The 19558-nt window shown below is 40.5% G+C and overlaps 1 protein-coding gene and 1 long non-coding RNA gene across 3 annotated transcripts; one reads left to right on the top strand and one right to left on the bottom strand.

Moving 5' to 3' along the window:
* The first annotated feature begins 1857 nt into the window (after positions 1-1857).
* Positions 1858-7488, top strand: LOC131231446 (uncharacterized). Of its 2 annotated transcripts, XR_009164354.1 has the most exons (4): positions 1858-2032; positions 2182-2268; positions 2346-2427; positions 7421-7488. It is a non-coding gene; the product is annotated as an uncharacterized LOC131231446 (long non-coding RNA). The 2 variants fall into 2 exon arrangements; XR_009164353.1 differs by lacking the exon at positions 7421-7488 and having other exon boundaries at positions 2346-2827.
* Positions 7489-13556: 6068 nt separating this feature from the next.
* LOC131231101 (receptor-like protein EIX2) lies at positions 13557-16839 on the bottom strand. Its single transcript, XM_058227194.1, has one exon. It carries the CDS (start codon positions 16729-16731, stop codon positions 13714-13716), a length of 3018 nt encoding a protein of 1005 aa, XP_058083177.1. The 5' UTR covers positions 16732-16839; the 3' UTR covers positions 13557-13713.
* Positions 16840-19558: the final 2719 nt, after the last annotated feature.

Consider the following 19558-nt stretch of genomic DNA (forward strand, 5'->3'; position numbering starts at 1 on the left):
TGGCCCTTAATTAGAAGGCTGTTGTCATCTTTTTTTCTTTTTCTTTCTTAAAAAAAAAAAAAAAAAAAAAAAAAAAAAACCTTCTGCTACTCGTTTGTATGTATGAACAGAGGAATTACAAACCACTGAAATTAGGCGGCCTCCACAGATACAAAATGGGCCTCCCCTGACAAAAACGACAAGCAAAATCCAGAGGGAGAAAGGAAAAGACAACCCCACCCCTACTCCTACCTGTGAAGTAAAAACAGATTGCAACCACGATGAAGCTCAGATGCCAAGCCAATGAGAAAAACAAAGCCGCAACAACTAAGGCCAAAGCCCCTGGGGTGGATCACAAAGCCAACAGCCTCACAACTGGAGAACAACTACAACCATCACTCAATCAAAGGCCAATCTCCAAGCATTACGGACTACTGAGGCAGCTCCCATGCTAGGCCAGCTGCAACATAGCAGCAGAACAGGAAAAAGCAGAGGAAGCACCATCAACTGCAATCTCTAAAGAAATTAAAGAATTGCCAAGCTACAGATTTCTGAAGAAATCTCCGCACTCGGCCATCTGGATGAATACCGCAAAACTTGAACCAACTGAGCAAGCAGCAGCAAGACATGGCTTCACACAGAGAAAACTAGCACAACAACAAGACTGCCCAAGGATCCCTGATCCTGCCGCCAAAAACTCCGCCAACCTAGGAAAATCTGCAACAGAACCTGCAAGGAAAGCCCCACCAGAACTTGAACCAACTGAGCAAGAAGTAGCAACTGCGTAGGAGAATGCATGACATGGCTTCACACAGAGAATGCAAGCACAACAAGAAGACCTCCCAACGATCCTTGATCCTGTCCCCAAAAACCTCCGCCAACCTAAGAAAATCAGGTTACGTGAGGGGTGGATCAACCCACACCTATTTTTGGTTTGCTCCTCCTAATCTGACCCAGACTAGGTTTGTCCAAAAAGATGGATCCTTTGATGAAGCTGGGGAGGTCAGAAGAGCTATGAAATAACATGCCTGAAGAGCCGCTGCTGGCCAATTTGGCGAGTCCATCCGCCACTTCTAGCAACCAGAGTGAGGGGGCTTGGAGATTGCTTCCAAGACAACTTTGGAATCAGTTTCGACTATGATATTGGATAATCCCAAATGTTCAGCCCGTCAACCATGGCTTGGGCTTCAGCAACCGTTTTCGAGACAAGACCATAACTGTTGTGAAAAGCAAAAATAAGGTTGCCCAAGTGATCTCGGCACACCCCACCACCACCTCCTGCCCCTGGATTGCCTCTAGCTGAGCCATCGACGTTCGATTTTATCCATCCCTCCGACGGTTTTGTCCATGTAACCACCTGCGCCTTCTCAGTGGAGGAATTTGGTCGCTTTTCCAAGCCGATAGCTTGGAGGATAAACTCTCAGCAGTGGAGCCATCATAAGTGGTCCCACAGAGGAATTTGTACTAGAACACAGTAAGAAGAAGTCGTACTGAATCATCACTTCTCGTGCAGATGCAAGATGTTCAAAGAGTTTATCTACTCATGGGGCAGTGTGAAAGGAATCCTCAGATCCTTGTATGTTACTTGCTCTAGAGCAGATTCTACTAGTGACTAAATGAGACGGAATGTTGGCACAAAGAATTCTCTCTCTCTCTCTCTCTCTCTCTCTCTCTCTCTCTCTCTCTCTCTCTCTCTCTTCATTTTTCTGTTTTCGATGGCAAGCGGTACAAATGCATAAGATACTTAGAATGGTAATGTATATCTTCCTTTTCTCTCTCTCCCAGTCTTGGGTACTTGTGTGATGATTGTCTGGAAAAAAGTATATGCTTTTTTTCTTTCGATCTGTTTTCTTCTTCTTCTTCTTCTTATCAATATTTTCATGTACACAGAGAACTTAGGAATCATGCTTCCTACATTGAATAGCCGATAGTTTGGTTATGTTGGTAGAACTCACGGAACTGCTATTAATGTCAATCCCTTATTTATAAATGCACCTTCTTTATTACAACAAAAATGGTGTCTTATTCTCTTCAAAAGATGCCATTAGGACTGGTACTCTCTCTCTCTCTCTCTCTCTCTCTCTCTCTCTCTCTCTCTCTCGTGTAAGGTTGGGGCATCATGCATTCATATTGTTTGGAAAATATAATTTTTGCGTCTTATAGTTTGTTTGTTTTGTGGTTTGAATGACTTTGAAACTGCAGGATTTCTATGAGGATCTATTTGAGGAGTTGAACAAGTAGAGAGAGATTGAGAGCCTTAATATCTGTGGCAATTTGGCTGACCACGTGGTAATATACTTGGAATTGCAGTTCTGTAGTCTCTGTTCAATTCAATTCTTTCCATAGCTGATAACTTCTTTTGGCAGGTGGGTAATGTATATTTCAGTTTTGAGAGGAAGAACATGCTGCTAATGCTTTACTGCAATCTAAGCGGAAGGTTCTATGTTGGTTAGTCTTTTACCTTTTGTCCTTGAATGTTACATTATTGTCACTTCTGATTTTCCTTGGGTTAGTACCTTTGCTTCCCACTTCACTGATAAAATCCCTTCTCATATCCTCCATAGTTTCGTTCAATTCTTATTTATACTTTAATTATTTCTAATTGATGGACGGAGTGGATTTGTCATGGGCATCTTTGAGGGCCCCAGACAGCTTTGGACCACAGGAAATTGGGCATAGGTAATTAACGTCTACCTTATCTATACTAATAGCTAGTTTTTTGGACTGTCTTGCCCTTTGTTTTATTTGAATTAAAGCTATCATCTAAATCCAAGTCATAGTTGACAAACCATGGATGTGTGTCTGGTTTTGAGAGGGCCAGTTTCGTCCTCCAGATTAAATGGCATGAAATTGCATTTTATGGAATTAACACTATTATCGCATAATAATTGAATGGCTGGAAATATTATGGTATTTCGACCATCCAATCTTTATGTAGATCATATTATTTGTTAGGGATTTGCGTTGCGGAATCACACAGATCTAGATCTAGGATAACAATCTAAGAGTACCAAGCAATCATAAGAGAACACAAAGATTTAACGTGAAAAACCCTTTCGGAAAAAAACCACAGCACAAAGCGACAGAATTCCACTATGAAAGCACAAATTATAAAGAGAGAGGACTTACCCGATTCGAACAACCTCGAATCTCACCATCGCTACACCCTATAGAAACCCTAAAAAAATTTTAGGAACCCTTAGAAAACTTTTAGAAAGCCTTAGAATACCATAGAATAGCCCTAGGGACCCTTATTTATACTTTAGGAAACTCCACTTACGCACCTCCCTTGGAAAAGTCCGAAAACTGCCTCAAATTTACACAGTCCATGCGTCAGCTGTGTAAACCTCGACTAGTCGAGCCAGGTCCTCGACTAGTCGAAGGGCACCCTCGACCGGTCGAGCCTAACCCTCGACTGGTCGAGCATCCCGAACACCCAAAACATGTGCTCGTTGGACTTTGAGTCGAGCAGCGCGATACTTAACAGATTAAAGGCATCTGTTTGACAACAATCTCCACCATGACTTTAATCTTCAACCGTGTAGCACTTTGACCTCTTCTCTTATCTCTGCATCACATCATAGCTTCTCGTACACACTCTGTCCTTCTTATCCGTCATTGCCAAGCCTAGAGAAGTTGCACAGAACTTGAACTTCTCTACAGGAACAATCTAGGTGAGCATGTCTGCCGGATCAGAATCCAAGTGCCCAACCACCTTTGCTCATGTCTTCTTAAAAGGAAAAACGTAATTTTCTTACCATCTCACTGCTATCCAATATTGCTTGTCGGGGTACTTGCTCACAACACTGATAGCCTGTGAAATAACTGGTCTAATTCATACCATGGCATACACTGCCAACTGCATTCGACTAAGGCTCATGAGATATCCTGTTTTTCCTCATCTATTTTGGGACATGTCCTGAGGAAAACAGGTAGAGAGACGCATCGGGAACGCTCTTCGGTTTTACCTAGTCCATTACATCCTTGATTAATATCTACATACAAGGTATTCCGCCTGTGATAACCAAAGTCTATTCCTCCTTCGGTCTCAATGCCGAGAACCCTCTTTGCAGCCTCCCGATCCTTCATCCTGAATGTCTCACTTAACTGAGTTTTCAGTACATTGATTTTAGGCATGTCATAATTGACGATCTACATGTCATCAATTCCTAACTCACTATGAAGGAATTAAACCACTGCCTATGCGACAAGTCGAACCATGACATCTTGCAAAGTCTTTTCTCAGCCCCTTTAACTTCGAACCTCTTTGGTTGCGTCATGTAGATCTGCTCTTCCAATTTTTCTTAAAGAAGTGCAGACTCCATATCCATCCTTCCAGCTCAAGATCACATTGGCCAACCAGTGTCAATCACGGATCTAATAGATACCTGCTATACCGTCGACGCGAATATCTCTGAGAAGCTAATCCATTCTCTTTGAGCATACCCATCGCCACCAACCTCGCTCTGTATCTATGTTGTATCCTCTAGAAGATCCACCTGCATTCAACCACTTCCTGACCCACTAGAAGCTCCACTATCTCTCGTGTTGATCAGGTACAACGAATCTATCACATCGCCAATAGTTACCTTCAACTTCTCAGCACGAGGCTCACTTAGAGCCATTTGAATGAAAGATGAATCCCCTATGATATTGGAGTCGTCCATGTACCTCGCCGATATCCTGCGATTATTATTGAAAAGTGAAGAATTTCATTAAGAGAAGCAAAAAAGAAAAACAAAAAAGAGAGGTTGTTGAGAAAGCAGCCCACTGTTACAGCCCTAAGAAGAAAAAGTCTTGACCGTAAAGGTCATTAACATTGGAGGCCCACTCGATCATCAGACGGTTGGCCTTTGTTGCCACAGAGCCCGCCAAATTTGAAGAATTCCTGAAAACTCTACTATTTCTCCCCCCCCGAAGACCGTAAGAATAGACATCCTCCAGATGTCTTCACCTTGCCAATATGCACCCCGTGCCACACTTGGAGGAACTGGCTTACCTCCCTCGAATAGCACCAATGTAAATTGAAGGCATTTATAATCTCCCACCAGATTAGAATAATGAATTGACAGTGCTGCAACATATGATATCCTGCGATTATGCTGTGTGATTATTCTCACAGGTAGCTAGTTCACCTGCTTTGTATCTTTGTCCGCGCGTCTCAGCCTTCCTACTCTGTCCGCTCATGTGGCCATGCCCAACATGCCACACATGTGCAGAGGTGGAATCTGCTACAGCCATTGCAGCTCCACCTTTTGAAGTGCTCCCAATCAACCTGTACATGTTACCGAGTCGTTGCGCTTTCATGATTACCTGTGCCCCCTTAAATACCTTAAGAGCACCATCAATACCTGTGAACTTGCAGCCCATTGCCTCAAGTACACCAAGAAAAATCAGATTCTTCTTCATGTCAAGAACGTGCCTCACTTCAATCAGGGTATGCTCCACCCCATCAAAAATATTGATGCGCACCGTACCAATGGCCACAACATTACAGGCAAAGCCATTGCACATAAACCATTGCACATAAACACCTATCCACCATTGAACTCCCTTTAGCTGATGAACCAACTCCGATGAGGAGTCATGTGAAAAGATGCCTCTGTGTCTAGAATCCACTCGTCCTTACGATCATCGTATGGCCGTTTGATTATAGACATAGACAAAACATCACCATCACATTCACTCGATCCATTTGACGTGGTAGCATTGGCCTCCCTGTACAAAGCCTCAGAATCTTCTCTCTTAGATTTAGGATTTGTACAATCCTTCTTCACATGTCCTTCCATCCCACAATTCCAGCACTTTACCTTTCTCTTACCCTTGCCCTTGGATTTGGATCTAGAACCTGAATAACCTGTACTTTGTTCAGAATTTCTACCGCTTGAAACCAGTGCATCAGAAGATATCCCAATATTGACATTAAGCTTTCTCATGGCCTTCCCTTGAAGGGTTAAGATAAGGGTGTCGACACTCAGAGTTTTATTCGTGGAACACATTGTGTCCTTGAATAACTCATAAAATACTAAAAGAGAATTCAGCAACATACATGCTTGTTCTTCATCTTTCATTACTTCCTCTATATCCAGCAATTTGCAAACCAATTTATTAAAGTTGTTGATGTGAGCCTCCAGATCTCCACCCTCTGCCATCATGAAGTTATACCACTGCCGCTTCAAGTGTATGCGATTTTTAGAGGATTTTTTCGCATAGACGTCCTTTAACTTCGCCCATAACTTAACCGCAGTTTTCTCTCTCATGACATTGTAGTGAACCTCATTCGTGAGACATAAACGGATCGATGATAAAGCCTTATCAAGAGTATTTCATTCATCATCAGTCATAATAGACTTTCGTTCCTTAAGAGCACCATCTTCGCCTTTCTTGATTAATAAACTCATCATCTTGATCTTCTATAACTCAAAATTATTTTTCCCTGAGTACTTCTCAATATCATACTTGGTGCTTGCCATTATTACTAATCCCTCAAATTCAAATCTGTGCCCCAACGATTGCTCTGATACCACTTGTTGGGGATTTGCGCTGCGGAATCACACAGATTTAGATCTAGGATAGCAATCTAAGAGTACCAAACAATCACAAGAGAACACAAAGATTTAACATGGAAAACCCTTTCAGGAAAAAGCCACGGCATAAAGCGACAGAATTCTACTATGAAAGCACAAATTACAAAGAGAGAGGACTTACTCAATTCGAAAAACCTCGAATCTCACCCTTGTTACACCCTTTAGAAACCTTAAAACCCTTTTAGGAACCCTTGAAAATTTTTTATAAAGCCTTAGAATACCCTAGAATATCCCTAGGGACCCCTATTTATAATTTAGGAAACTCTACTTATGCACCTCCTTTGAAAAAGTTCGAAAATTGCCTCAAATTTATGCAGTCCGTGCACCGGCTGCGTAACCCTCGGCTAGTCGAGCCAGGTCCTAGCCTAATGCTCGAGTGGTCGAGCATCCCAGACACCCAAAACATGTGCTTGTTGGACTTTGAGTCGAGCAGGCCTCGACTGGTCGAGTGAACCTTTGACTGGTCGAGCCAGTCCCTCGACCGGTCGAGCAGTGCGATACTTAACAGATTAAAGGCATCTGTTTGACAACATTCTTCCTATGAAAAAATATTGAATTAAGTAAAACTGGTATTTGGTAGATCATAGAATTGTAATTCATGAACCAGACTCACAACTGATATTGGTCACTTGTACACTTGAATGTCATGTGTGAAGGGTGCATATGGATGGACGAGCGTGGATAAAACATAAGCATCAATGTGGGGCCAATAGATGTAATGGAATTCAAGTTACAACATTTGTTGCCCTGATACTTTTTAACTTTTTAAGGACAAAGGATCAAATGATTAATTGTTTTCCATGCATCAATTTGTTGAATGCTACTTTTTAACTTTTTTTTCCCCTTTTGTGTAGGATTTTAATCAATTGTGCCTAAATTTAGGCCTACAAGCACTTTGGCCTTTTGATGCCACTGGTGCTAGAAGTAGACCATATAGAGGATTTTATTTATTTATTTTTAATTCAAGACCATTTCCAATATATATATATAATTGTATAATAATATAAACTTTGTTTAATGTTCAGTTTTAATTATACTGCATCATTTTTTATGTTTCAAATATTAAAAAAATACAGGTTTCAACTGAATTATATATAATAAAAAAAGTACTAGCCTACTAGGGCCTCTCAAATCTATACAAAGACTTTCAATGACGCTTGTGTAAACTTCTATCGGCACTTTTCCATGAGAAAAAGTGTCTAAAAACCATGTTTTTATTGATGCTTGGATGGATTTTTACCGGCGCTTATTTCAGTTTTACCGGCGCGTCTTTCAGAATTACCAGCGGCCACCAAAAGTGTTGGTGAAGTTAAAGCGGGCGCCAAAAAACAGTACATAATTACCGAGTGCCGGGAAAAGTTACTTAGCAGCGGCAAATATTTTACCGACATACCCATTTCCGGTGCATGTCTAGCGCCGGTGATAATATTGCCGGCGGTTTTTGGGTCTTTTAACGGCATTTCTAACCGCTGGTAAAAATCTCATTTCTTGTAGTGCCAACTTAACTAATTTCTTCACCTGAATTCTCACAATCTATGAAGAGAATGGGAGCAGTCGCAGCCCTCATGTACAGTTTAGGAGAGATTAGGAAGAAATGTAGCATTGTTAACTCGTTGTAAGAGCAATTTGGTTTGTAGTGCTCACATACTGATCAGATTTTCTGACGATTTTAACTGTTGATTTTCTTGGTACTGTAATAAATAAGTTGTGGTCTAATAATCGCATTTCATTGATGATCTTGGCCTTTGATTTTTAGAGTTAGATGTGAGTTCATTTTCTTGGTTCCACTGTAAATAAGCTAGGGGTCCAATAATCACACTTGGGTGATCTTTTATTTATTTTATTTTTTTTGAGTTGAATGCGAGCCAATTGAAAGTTTTCTTTCCAATGTTCTAAATTCATCTAAACATGGTGACGTAGAGAAACTTGATTTAGAGTAGTAGTCTAAGATTAGTACAGGATCACCAGCATGTGTGGCTCCATTGGGGCCCACATAGTGAGATGGTACAATGATTTTAACCTTTAATGTTCTTAGTATTACCATAAATAACCTATGGTCCAATAATCAAGCTCAGTGATGACATTGGCATTTGATTTTTGGAGTTGAACTTGAGCCAATTTAAAATTTTCTTTCCAATCTTCTAAATTCATCATCAGATGGTGTTCATGGGAATAATTCATTTAGCATAGTTTCAAGCTATGGTGGCCCATGTGGGATAGCATCTAGAATATGGATGGTTAAAGCCATTGGACCATCTAAATATGGGCCCCAATTAGCCTACATACGCTGGCGATCCTGAGCCACACAAAGCCAACTCATCATGTGTGGTTTTAGATGTAGATGTGGTTAACTAAAAATTTTGATCTTTTTATAAAAGAGAAATGATCCATGGCTACCATAGCACTCCAAGTTATAGAGCTCCTAGTTATATCAGGACACTTGGACTGCCCAAATGATCAATCTGAGCTGTCCGTTATCTCCAGCACAAGTTCCATGCGCTACAATTCAAAAATCACACTCATTGGACGATTCTAACCATCCAATGGATAGATAATAATATAGAAGGCCATCATTAATGGAAAAATAAAAATAAAAAATTCAATCAGCAATTTGAGCCATCTATTTATAGGGGTCAATCATGGATTGCTTATGATTTCAAAGAATCACTTCTATCAGATGATCATGTCGATCCAACCGATGCTTGGAAAATGGATTGATATAAAAAGAAGGCCAACAAACGGATGGATCAGATCATCCAACGGCGTGACTTTCACCTAGCATTCCATGAAATTCGTGTGGATCACCTGAGCTTTTAGAGCACTGATCGTGTCTGTGCTGGAGGTATCCCTGAACATGGGCCCACTGTGATGTATGTTCCTTGTATCCACACTGTCCATCCATTTTGAAAATTCATTTACAGCCATGATTCCAAAATGGAGCAGATCCAAATCTCAGGTGGACCATAATACAGAAAACATTGGTAATTGACCATTAATAACTTCAAATGTCCCACGAAAGTTTTGGATCAAGTCTCTTCATCCAGGTCTTTGTGACCTTATCAATAGGTTGGGTGCAAATAAAAATTCCCGTGGTTCCCATGTTGTTAATGGTGAGGATTCAATCACTATTGTTTCCTGTGGTATGGTCTACATAAGATTTGGATCTCCTTCACCTTTCTTTAAGAGAGTACTAAAATGAGCTTTCATAATGGATAGATGGTGTGGATGTAAGGAACATACATTACAGTGGGCCTCACGGTTAGAGATCCACCGACCTTGGTGGCTCTGGGAATCCACTCAAACTGCGCCCGGCACTGGACGGATGACTACCGAATCCGAATCAGTCTTCCATGCAGCTGCAAGCATCCGACAGCGCCTGTTTGGATGGGATCTGATTTGATGCGCCCCTGACCATGGGCCGACCTTTGATGTATGTATTGTATATGGCTATCCATCCTTGGATCCAAATCTCATATGGGCGATGCCACATGAAAAGTGAAACAATGGTTATTGACCGTTAGAAACCTCTTTTCTTCTCACAAGAAGTCATTTATAAAGCTGATATTTGTTTTGCCTTTCATCAATGTCTTCTGACCTTATCAAGAGGTTGGATGCAAATTAAAAGTTACGATGGGCATTAAGGTAGGCCTCATTAAGTTTTTAATGGTGGGTGATAAATTCCCACTGTTTCCTATTTTGTAGTCCATTTGTAATTCAGGAATTGTTCATTTGTTTTTGTTTTTGTTTGTTTGTTTTTTTTTTCTCATGCTCGGAAATGAACAGCAGAAATGGGTGGATGGCGTGGATATACAATACATATACGAAGGTGGGCCCTAAGGTTAGGAAGGCACGGGTAAAGCTGGTGCCGCACCTAGCTAATCCGCTCCCACTTTTTGTAGTTTGTCTTAAATTCATTCCTTTGGTCTACTGCTGCGGATTGGGTGATATCCTCGCCAGTAGTGGATGCCAATTGCCTGCCGACGCCTTTCATGGGAACTTTCATGAACAGAAAGCTAGATGGGGCCCTCCAATGTTGGTAAGAAATTCACTCGGACATAAGCTCAAAAATGAGGCAAAACCAAAATTTAAAAATTTAAAAAATAAAAAAAATAAAATAAAATAAAGCCTAAAAATGAGACAGAACAAAAAATCATCTGGGGCACACCACCAAATAATGAGAATTGAACGTTCACCCTTGAAACATTCTTGGAGCCAGAAGTTTTGGATCAGGCTGATATTTTTGAGTTTTCAATTTATCCCAAGTAATATATATGGGATATAAATATCACGGTGGAAGCCACTGATGTTTCTATGGTATGCATTTCCCTTGCTACTTACTTTTTCATGTCGTGCGGTGCAATTGTGTTTTGAATCTGCCTTATTTTGGGCCCATGTCTTAAGAGGATCTGGAAAATTAGACGGACGGAGTAGATTTCTCACAGACATCACCTTGGTCCCACTCAGCTTCCCCTAGGTTTATCACAAAGGCTTTGGTAGCAATCGGCGTTCACCTGTCGCGAGGTCGGAAGAGGCAGGTAACAGTCAAAATTGCGGAGTTGCAAGGCCCAAGCGGACCCCTCGAAGAAAAAAGTAGCGATGATAACAACACCTATCATTATAACCTTCCTCAGTCCACTGATTTTTATTTACTATCCAACCTTCTCATAAGGTCCACTTAAACGTTGGATCTGCCTCATTTTTCTGGCTTATACCTGTAGAATGATGTGAAAAAATGGATGGCCAGTATAGATAAAACTCATACATCACAGTGGGCATATGAGAGGCTTCCAGTTCCAAGTCTGGGACAGGCGGTACTATCCCATCCGCGTCCTTCGTCTACACGGCAAGACGAGATCCCTCTTGTTTAGAAAGACTTGCCCATGACCTGTCTACACGTAAATGACTTTGACTTCTGTTCTTAATTAATGGATGAGTTGTGGTTCCGGAAATTTCGTGACTTCTGTCTGCATGTGAAAGACTTTGACTTCTGTTCCCATTTAATGTATGAGAGTGATCCGAGAAATTTCCTTACATCGTTCAACGAAAAGCATTGTGGAGCCACCCTACGTTTGTTTTGGTATATCCACTATGCTTATCATTTGAGCCAGGTTACAAGAGGACATGAGCCCAAACATAAGGCTAACTCAAAACTGTTGTAGAGCAGGTCACGGATTGTTTCATGTCCAATATGGTTCAGAAAAGGTCCGGTTGTTGACAGAAGTGATCCGGACCGTCAAACCTTAGATCGGGCGTATCTCATAATCCGGAATGAGTTATCAGGCGTTAGCCGGGTTGCCCACACACAGAATTCGCAAGATTTCATCGGCCAAATTCCATGTTTAATTCTGTTTTAACTATAAATAGTAAGTTATAATTTGATTATAACTCTTCATCTGTTGGGCTTTACGAATTGTGTCCAACATGAAAAGTGCTTAGAATAATTAGGAGAATATGGGAAACTTATCACAAAAAGTAAATTTACTAATTATAGTAACTTAAGAATTTTCAGGAATTTTAGTTTTAGTTTTACTTTGCTTCTTATTTCTCTCCTATGGCTTTGTATCCCTATTTAAAGGGTTGTGAACTTGTTTATTTCATTTATCAATTAAATTTCAAAATTACTAGAATTTATTTCTATTTTCTTTCTTTCTTTTCTCGTGGATTCGCGAAGTATCTGTGAGGAGTTCATAAAAGCTTTGTAGGGCCACACCAAAGGGATAAGTGGCGAAGGAGACACCTACAATTGAAAACCTCTAGGGGCCACCTAAGTTTCCAATTGAGCTAATACATAGTTTTTCCCTTCTTAAGATCGGATGGCATATAAACATCATGATGGGATACTCGTTTTATAAATAGATTGGCTGGCCTATAAACTTGGCAATGAACCTCAATAAGGGCCCGTTTGGGCGGTGGGATTAGAAGGGATTAGGTGGGATGGGATTCAAAAAGCATAATTATTAGCCATGGCAGGGATTGACCCCCTTTGCCAATGGATAAGATTAATGCCATGCTTTGTTGATAATCTGGTGGTACATTGAATGGATATACCCACCATCATTTGAAATTACCGAGAATAATACACATGTGTTATATCTAAACCGTTCATTTGTTTTGTAACCTCATTTTATGGCATGGGCCTAAAAATGAGGTAGATCTAAAACTTATGTGGCCCCAAAGAAGTTTTCAACGGTAAGTATTCAATCCCCATTGCTTTCTATGGTGGGGTCCACTTGATCTTTAGATTTACCTAATTTTTTGGTCCATGCTCTAAAATAATCTCGATAAATGGATGGACGGTGTGGATATAGCCCACACATCATGGTGGGACCTACACAACTTGCTAACATTGAGTGAAATTGGGACGGGACCAATGCAATTCCATTTAATGTAATTCCAAGCTTTTCCATTCTTCCCAAACATGGAGTGGAATCGGCGGAGCAGATGAATCCCATCCCACCTAATCCCTTCTAATCCCACCGCCCAAAGGCTTCAATGTTGACTGTTAAGCCATGGAATCGTGTTGTTCCGATGAATAAGTGCATTGAGCATTTGGTGATTGTTGTTGTTATTTCATTCTTGGTCACCTCATCAGGGCCTCCCAGAATTGAATGTGCAACTTAATTCAAACCAAACAATCATAACCCGAAGCATTAAGATAGGTAGATACGTCAGAAATTGACGGTATATAACTGATTTCTAATAAGCTCAATTACCTATTCAGCCACTTGCTCACAGGGTTGCTTAAAATGACCTCTGCCTTCCATATGAAAAGACTTTATTTTGAACCATTTACCACTGAAAGCAGCTATATCTTGGAGGACAGTTACAACTGGGAATTCACAATGCAGAGAACGCTTTACTAGTGAAATTTTAGATGCTTAGAGTACTGACTGAGAAGAGTATCTTAATTCAATCAGAGTGGTGCTTTGCAAGAGAGAACGCTAGAAAATCAGAGAGATTGTTGTAGCACAAATATATAAAGAAGTAATGTGAACAAATACTTCATATCTCACCCAAGAGCATTTAGAATACAATAGTTCTTTTTATTTTATAACAGTGATTATAGCAAAAGTAATACTAATCTCACTATAATTACATAAAAACAGTCATGATCCACCTTGGACACGTTCACAATCCTTCCTTACATTCATGCTTGGTTTCTCTGCAGCTTCTTTTGCAACTTGGCCAAATTCAACATGAGTGCCAGAAGGAGCTTATCTTTCATGTCATCGAAGAATCGGAAGTAGGCAGTCCTTCCCGTCTTGTTGAAAATTAGTACACCACAGAAACCCCAAAACCCCACCACAAATCCAGGTCCCATGCTAGTGTAGAACCATACCATTTCAAGATCATCTTTGTCACCACCGCCAGGAACAGGGTCAACAGCTGCTTCATCTTTGCCACATTTTGCAAGTGGAAAGCCACAGAGTTCATCATTTCCAGAATAAATAGATGGATCAATGAGCGTTTGGAGTTGGTTGCCCGATGGAATTCTCCCTGACAACTTGTTATTTGACAAGTTCAAATGACTTAAAGAAGTCAAAGCGGACATGCTCGGAGGAATTGCCCCTGATAGCTGGTTTCTTGACATGTCAAGCGATTCTAACGACCGCAGTTCACCAATTTCTTCTGGTATTCTTCCTGTTAAATGATTTCCAGATAAGTTCAAACCAACCAATCTACGAAGGTTGGTTAGTTCCTTGGGAATTTCTCCTGAAAGACTATTGCTCGACAGGTCCAGGCTTACCACCAAATCAAGGATCTTTGTATATTTGAGTTCCCTCCCTTTCATCGTCAGGTCAATGTTTTCTTCGTACCGAACAGATGGACTAAACATTGGTGCAACTGCAAACAGTAATTCCCCAGTCATGGCATTGAGATGGCAAAGACTGCGTGGAATTTTTCCCGAGAGATTGTTGACAGCGAGGTCCAATACTTGTAGAAGGGAGAGGTTAGATAGTTGCCAGGGAATGAAGCCATGGAACATATTGGATCGTAAGCGAAGAATTTGCAGTGAGGATAGGCTTTCCCCTATCCAGGATGGTATGTTTCCAGAGAATGCATTATTCCCAAGATCAAGCGTAACCAAACTTGTGCAATTTTTCAAGGACAAAGGGAGTTCTCCTGAAAGGGAATTGTTTCCCAAGTGCAATGATCGGAGCTTAAGAAGAAAAGCCACCGAGCTAGGAATCACTCCATTCAAATGATTATTTGATAAATCCACCACTTGAATTTCTGGGAAATTCTCCCAACATGAAGGCATTCCTCCTGAAAAATTATTCCTCGACAGATCAAAATATTCCAAAGACTTCATTTTACAAATGGAACGGGGAATGATGCCATTTAGATGGTTACCGGAAAGAATCAGTTGCCTTACAAATGGCATGGGTTCTTGAAAGGTAGGGAGGATTGGTCCTGAAAATGAATTGTTGGAGAGATTTATTTTGGTTACATTACTAGGAAAATGGGGCAACGGACCTTCAAAGAAGTTTGAACTTAAATCAACAACACTTAGTGCTTCATATTTCAAGAAATATGGTAGCTTTCCACTAATTTGGTTATGAGATAGATCAAGAGAGTAGATTTGGGAAGAAAAGTTACAAAACCAATCTGGTATTGTGTCTGAAATACTTGCATTCCCCAAGTTTAGGTACTCGAAGCTCCTTTGGGTTCGAAGCCAGGAAGGAAATCGAGGCCCTAGCTGGCTATTGGCTAGGCCAATATATTTGAGTTGGAAAGGTGGAAGCCAGCTCGAACTGACATCAAATAACAATGAGTTAAATGACATATCCAATACCTGTAAAGTCACCAGCTTTGCGAAGTGAGCTTCAGACACAATACCAGTTAAAGAATTGTACGATAAATCCAAATGAACTAGCATTTGAAGTTGTCCGAGACTTTGAGGAACGGTCCCATTCAAATGATTATAACTAAGATACAATTTTTTCAAGAACGGCAGTTGTCCGAGACTTTGAGGAACAGTCCCATTCAAATGATTATAACTAAGATCCAATTTTTTCAAGAACGGCAGTTGTCCAAGGGATGCTGGAATCTGACCAAAAAAATTGTTATCGTGAAGATCTAGCAATTTTAGATTTTTGAACTCTCCTAACCCATCCGGCAAAGTCCCAGTAAGGTAATTCCCACTCAAGTCCAACATTTCTAAACTATTCCTAGTGCAATGGGAAAGACTGTTTACGAATCCAACAATATCCCCATCGAAATAGTTCTGCAATAAAATCAATCTCTGTAGATTACAGAAGCTCCCCATGCTTTTGCTTCTTGATGAATTAAGAATTGAACCTGGGAGAGAATTGGAACTCAAATCAAGAGAGACAAGGCTTGTAAGGTTGGGCAAGTAATTGGACATAAACAGAGAATCATGGAAATCGTTCCGAGAAAGGTCGAGGATGGAAAGGGAAGTGAAATTAACATGCCCAAGAGAGACAGGAAATGTAGATAATAGACAGTAGGATAAGCGTAGTTCGAAGAGAGAAGGAAGAATGGTTATTACCTGTACCCAATTACCACCCACCTCTGTAAAATCAACACCACTCATGTCAAGGTGTTTCAAAGAGGAAAGATGAGAAAGCCACTCAATGTTGTCAACATTCAAAGCATTCGAATTATTATACACACCAGACACAGCAACTTGAACAAAACTGAGATCGAGGTAGCTCAAGCTTGAGAGGTTCCCTAGCTGATGAGGAACTTTTCCAATGAAACCAGCTCTAGAGAGGTTGAGATATCTCAGTTTCTTGAACGAACCAATGAATTTTGGTATCTGTGTCCTTCCAAAATCATTCAGGCTAAGGTCCAGATAATTCAAATGCTTCAAAGCAGATAAAGATGGATTTATCTCACCAAACAAGGGCCAAATCTTATAAAAACCAACTGAATTTATGGTTTCCAGTGGATATGTACTTCTGAGATCCAGGCGGATCACGTGGCCCGTTTTGTTGTTGCAACGCACGCCTCTCCATCTGCAGCAATCTTCAGCTGGAATCCAGGAAGAGAGCCGATGACTGGGATCTTTGAGACCTTGTTTGAGCTTGAGAAGTGCTTGCATCTCTCCTTCCATACAACTCCCAGCTCCGTAGCATTTCACGGTAGCCATGCATAGAAACACAGCCAAGTAAACGACAAGTCGTTTAGGACTAGCCATGATTACTCAAATAACAAACAATAAGAAGAAATTCTTGCAATGAGCGTAGCTTCTTGCAAACTATTTATAGACAAAACAGAACAGCAAAAGAATAAAAAAAATTCTTTCTTAGTTTTTAATGGTGGGAATTTAATCACCACTGTTTTCTGTGGTGTGGTCCATCTGAGATTCGGATCTGCCTCATTTTTGTGCTGATGCCCTAAAATGAGCTCGCGAAATGGATGGACGTGTGGATTAAACAAATACATCAGGGTGGGGTCACCCAGCTTTTCCAGCACCGACGTCGGTACTGGATGGCTCACTTCCGAATCCGAGTCAGTCTTCCCTGTAGTTCTAAGCATAAGACTGAGAGGGCCATTTTGGACGGAAGGCTATTTGTTGCAGGCCGGACTGTGGAGTCGACCTTAATGTATAGATTGTATATCGCTGTCCATCCGTTTTCAAGCTCATTTCAGGGCATGATCCAAAAAATGAAGCAGATCCAAATCCGAGATGGACCACACCATATAAAGTAGTAGTTATTAATCGTTACAAACCTGTGAACTACAAATGAATTTTTCCCTTTATCCATGTTTTTGTGACCTTATCAATAGGATGGATGGAAGCTAAAATTTGAATTAAGCATTAAGGTGGGCATTAAAAAGTTTTTAACTGTGAGTGATCAGTCACCACAGTTTCCTACGCTGGTCTATTTGAGATTTAGATATACTTTATTTTAGTTTTTTCTCATGGTCTAAAATAAACTGACAAAATTAATAGACGGCATGAAGGTTGGCCCAAGTTGAGGACAGCACCAAGTTGGGTGAGACAGGACCGCACCTAATCTACTTTAACTCTCCGAGTCGTTTGACTTGAAATCCATTACCATCGTTCACCGATGCGGATTGGACAGTGCCTCACCTGTCACGGATGCAGAAATTTATGAGAGGAAAAGTTGGGTGGAGCCCCCCATAATATCTGTGAGAAAATCATCCAGTATATCTAGTTCGCCGGATATATGTGAGCCCAAAAACAATGCAGATCCAAATATCAAGCCGGCCACAAATGTTTTCTGCCCACAAGAACATTTTTTATCAAGCTGAATTTTTTCCTTTCTTCCATGTTTATGTGACATTATCAATAGGTGGAATGGAAACTAAAAATTAAAATGGGCATTAGAAAGTTTTTAACATTGAGTGATCAATCACCCACGGTGGTCTATTTGAGATTTATATCTACTTCTTTTTGTTTTTTCGTTTCTCATGGCCCAAATTAAATAGACGAAATGGATGGAAGGTATGGATACACAATACATACATCAAGGTGGGCCTAGGGTGAGACACCACGGTTAGGTGAGACAAGGCCGCACCAAATCTACTTTCACTTTCCAAGTTGCTGTTTGACTAGAAATCCCTTCCCTTCTTACACCGACGCGGATTGGGTAGTGCCTCGCCTGTCACAGACGTGGAAATTTCGAGAGACAAAGCAGGGAGGAGCCCACCGTAATATTTATGAGAAATTCATTAACTCTCTCTGTTCTACCGGATAATATTTATGGGCTCAAAAACGAAACAAATCCAAAAATCAACCGGGCCACATATGCTTTCTCGGTACAGGAAGTCTTTTTTTTTATCAAGCCGATATTTTTTCCCTTCATCCATGTTTTTGTTACCTTATTAACAGGTTGGATGGAAACTAAAAGATAAAATGGGCATTAAGGTGGGCAATAGAAAGTTTTTAATGGTGAGTGATCAATCACCACAGTTTCCTACAGTGATCTATTTGAGATTTAGATCTACATTTATTTTATTTTATTTTATTTTTTGTTTTATTATTTTTTTTCATGGCATAAAATAAACAGACAAAACAAGATGGACCGTGTGGATATATAATACATACATTAAGGTGGGACCATGGTGAGGACGGCACCGAGTTGGCTGAGACGGCCGCACCTAATCAACTCTCTTTTTGAGTCACTGTTTGACTTGAAATCCATTCCCTTGGTGCACCGACGCGGATAGTGCCTCCCCTGTCACGGACACGGAAATTTCAAAGAGAGAAAGCTAGGTGGACTTTAATATTTGTGACAAATTCATTTAGTCTATCTATTTTGCTGGATATGTATGGGCCCAAAAACAAAACAGATCCAAAAATCAACTGGGCCACAAATGCTTTCTGTCCACAGGAAGCTTTTTTTAAAAAAATGAAGCTGAAAATTTTCCCTTCATCCATGTTTTTGTGACCTTATCAACGGGTTGGATGGAAACTAAAAGTTAAAATGGGCATTAAGGTGGGGATTAAAAAGCTTTTAACAGTGGGAATTGTCACCACAATTTCCGAGGGTGGTCTATTTCAGATTTGGATTTACTTCATTTTTTTTCTTATGTCCTAAAATAAATAGATAAAATGGATGGACGGTATGGATATACAATACATACATCAAGGTGGGCCCAAGGTGAGGACATCATCCAGTTGGACGAGGTAAGGCAGCACCTAATCTACTTTCAGTTTCTAAGTCGTTGTTTGACTTAAAATCCATTCCCTTCTTGCACCGACGCGGATTGGGTAGTGCCTTGCCTGTCAAGAACGCAGAAATTGCTAAGTGGAAAAGCTGGGTAGAGCCCACTGTAATATTTCTGAGAAATTCATTCAGTCTATCTATTTTGTCAGATATACATGGGTGAAAAAATGAAGTAGATCGGCCACAAATGCTTTCTGCCCACTAGAATTTTTTTTGTCAAGCTGAAAATTTTCCCTTCATCCATGTTTTCGTGACCTTATCAACAGGTTGGATGGAAGCTAAAAGTTAAAACGGGCATTAAGGTGGGCATTAGAAAGTTTTTAACCG

Source organism: Magnolia sinica, chromosome 17 (genome assembly GCF_029962835.1).
Source record: "Magnolia sinica isolate HGM2019 chromosome 17, MsV1, whole genome shotgun sequence".
In the NCBI taxonomy this organism is placed as follows: Eukaryota; Viridiplantae; Streptophyta; class Magnoliopsida; order Magnoliales; family Magnoliaceae; genus Magnolia; species Magnolia sinica.

Bases quoted from the DNA above. Each gene is read 5' to 3' on its own strand.
- LOC131231101 (XM_058227194.1), bottom strand. From the start codon at position 16,731: ATGGCTAGTCCTAAACGACTTGTCGTTTACTTGGCTGTGTTTCTATGC.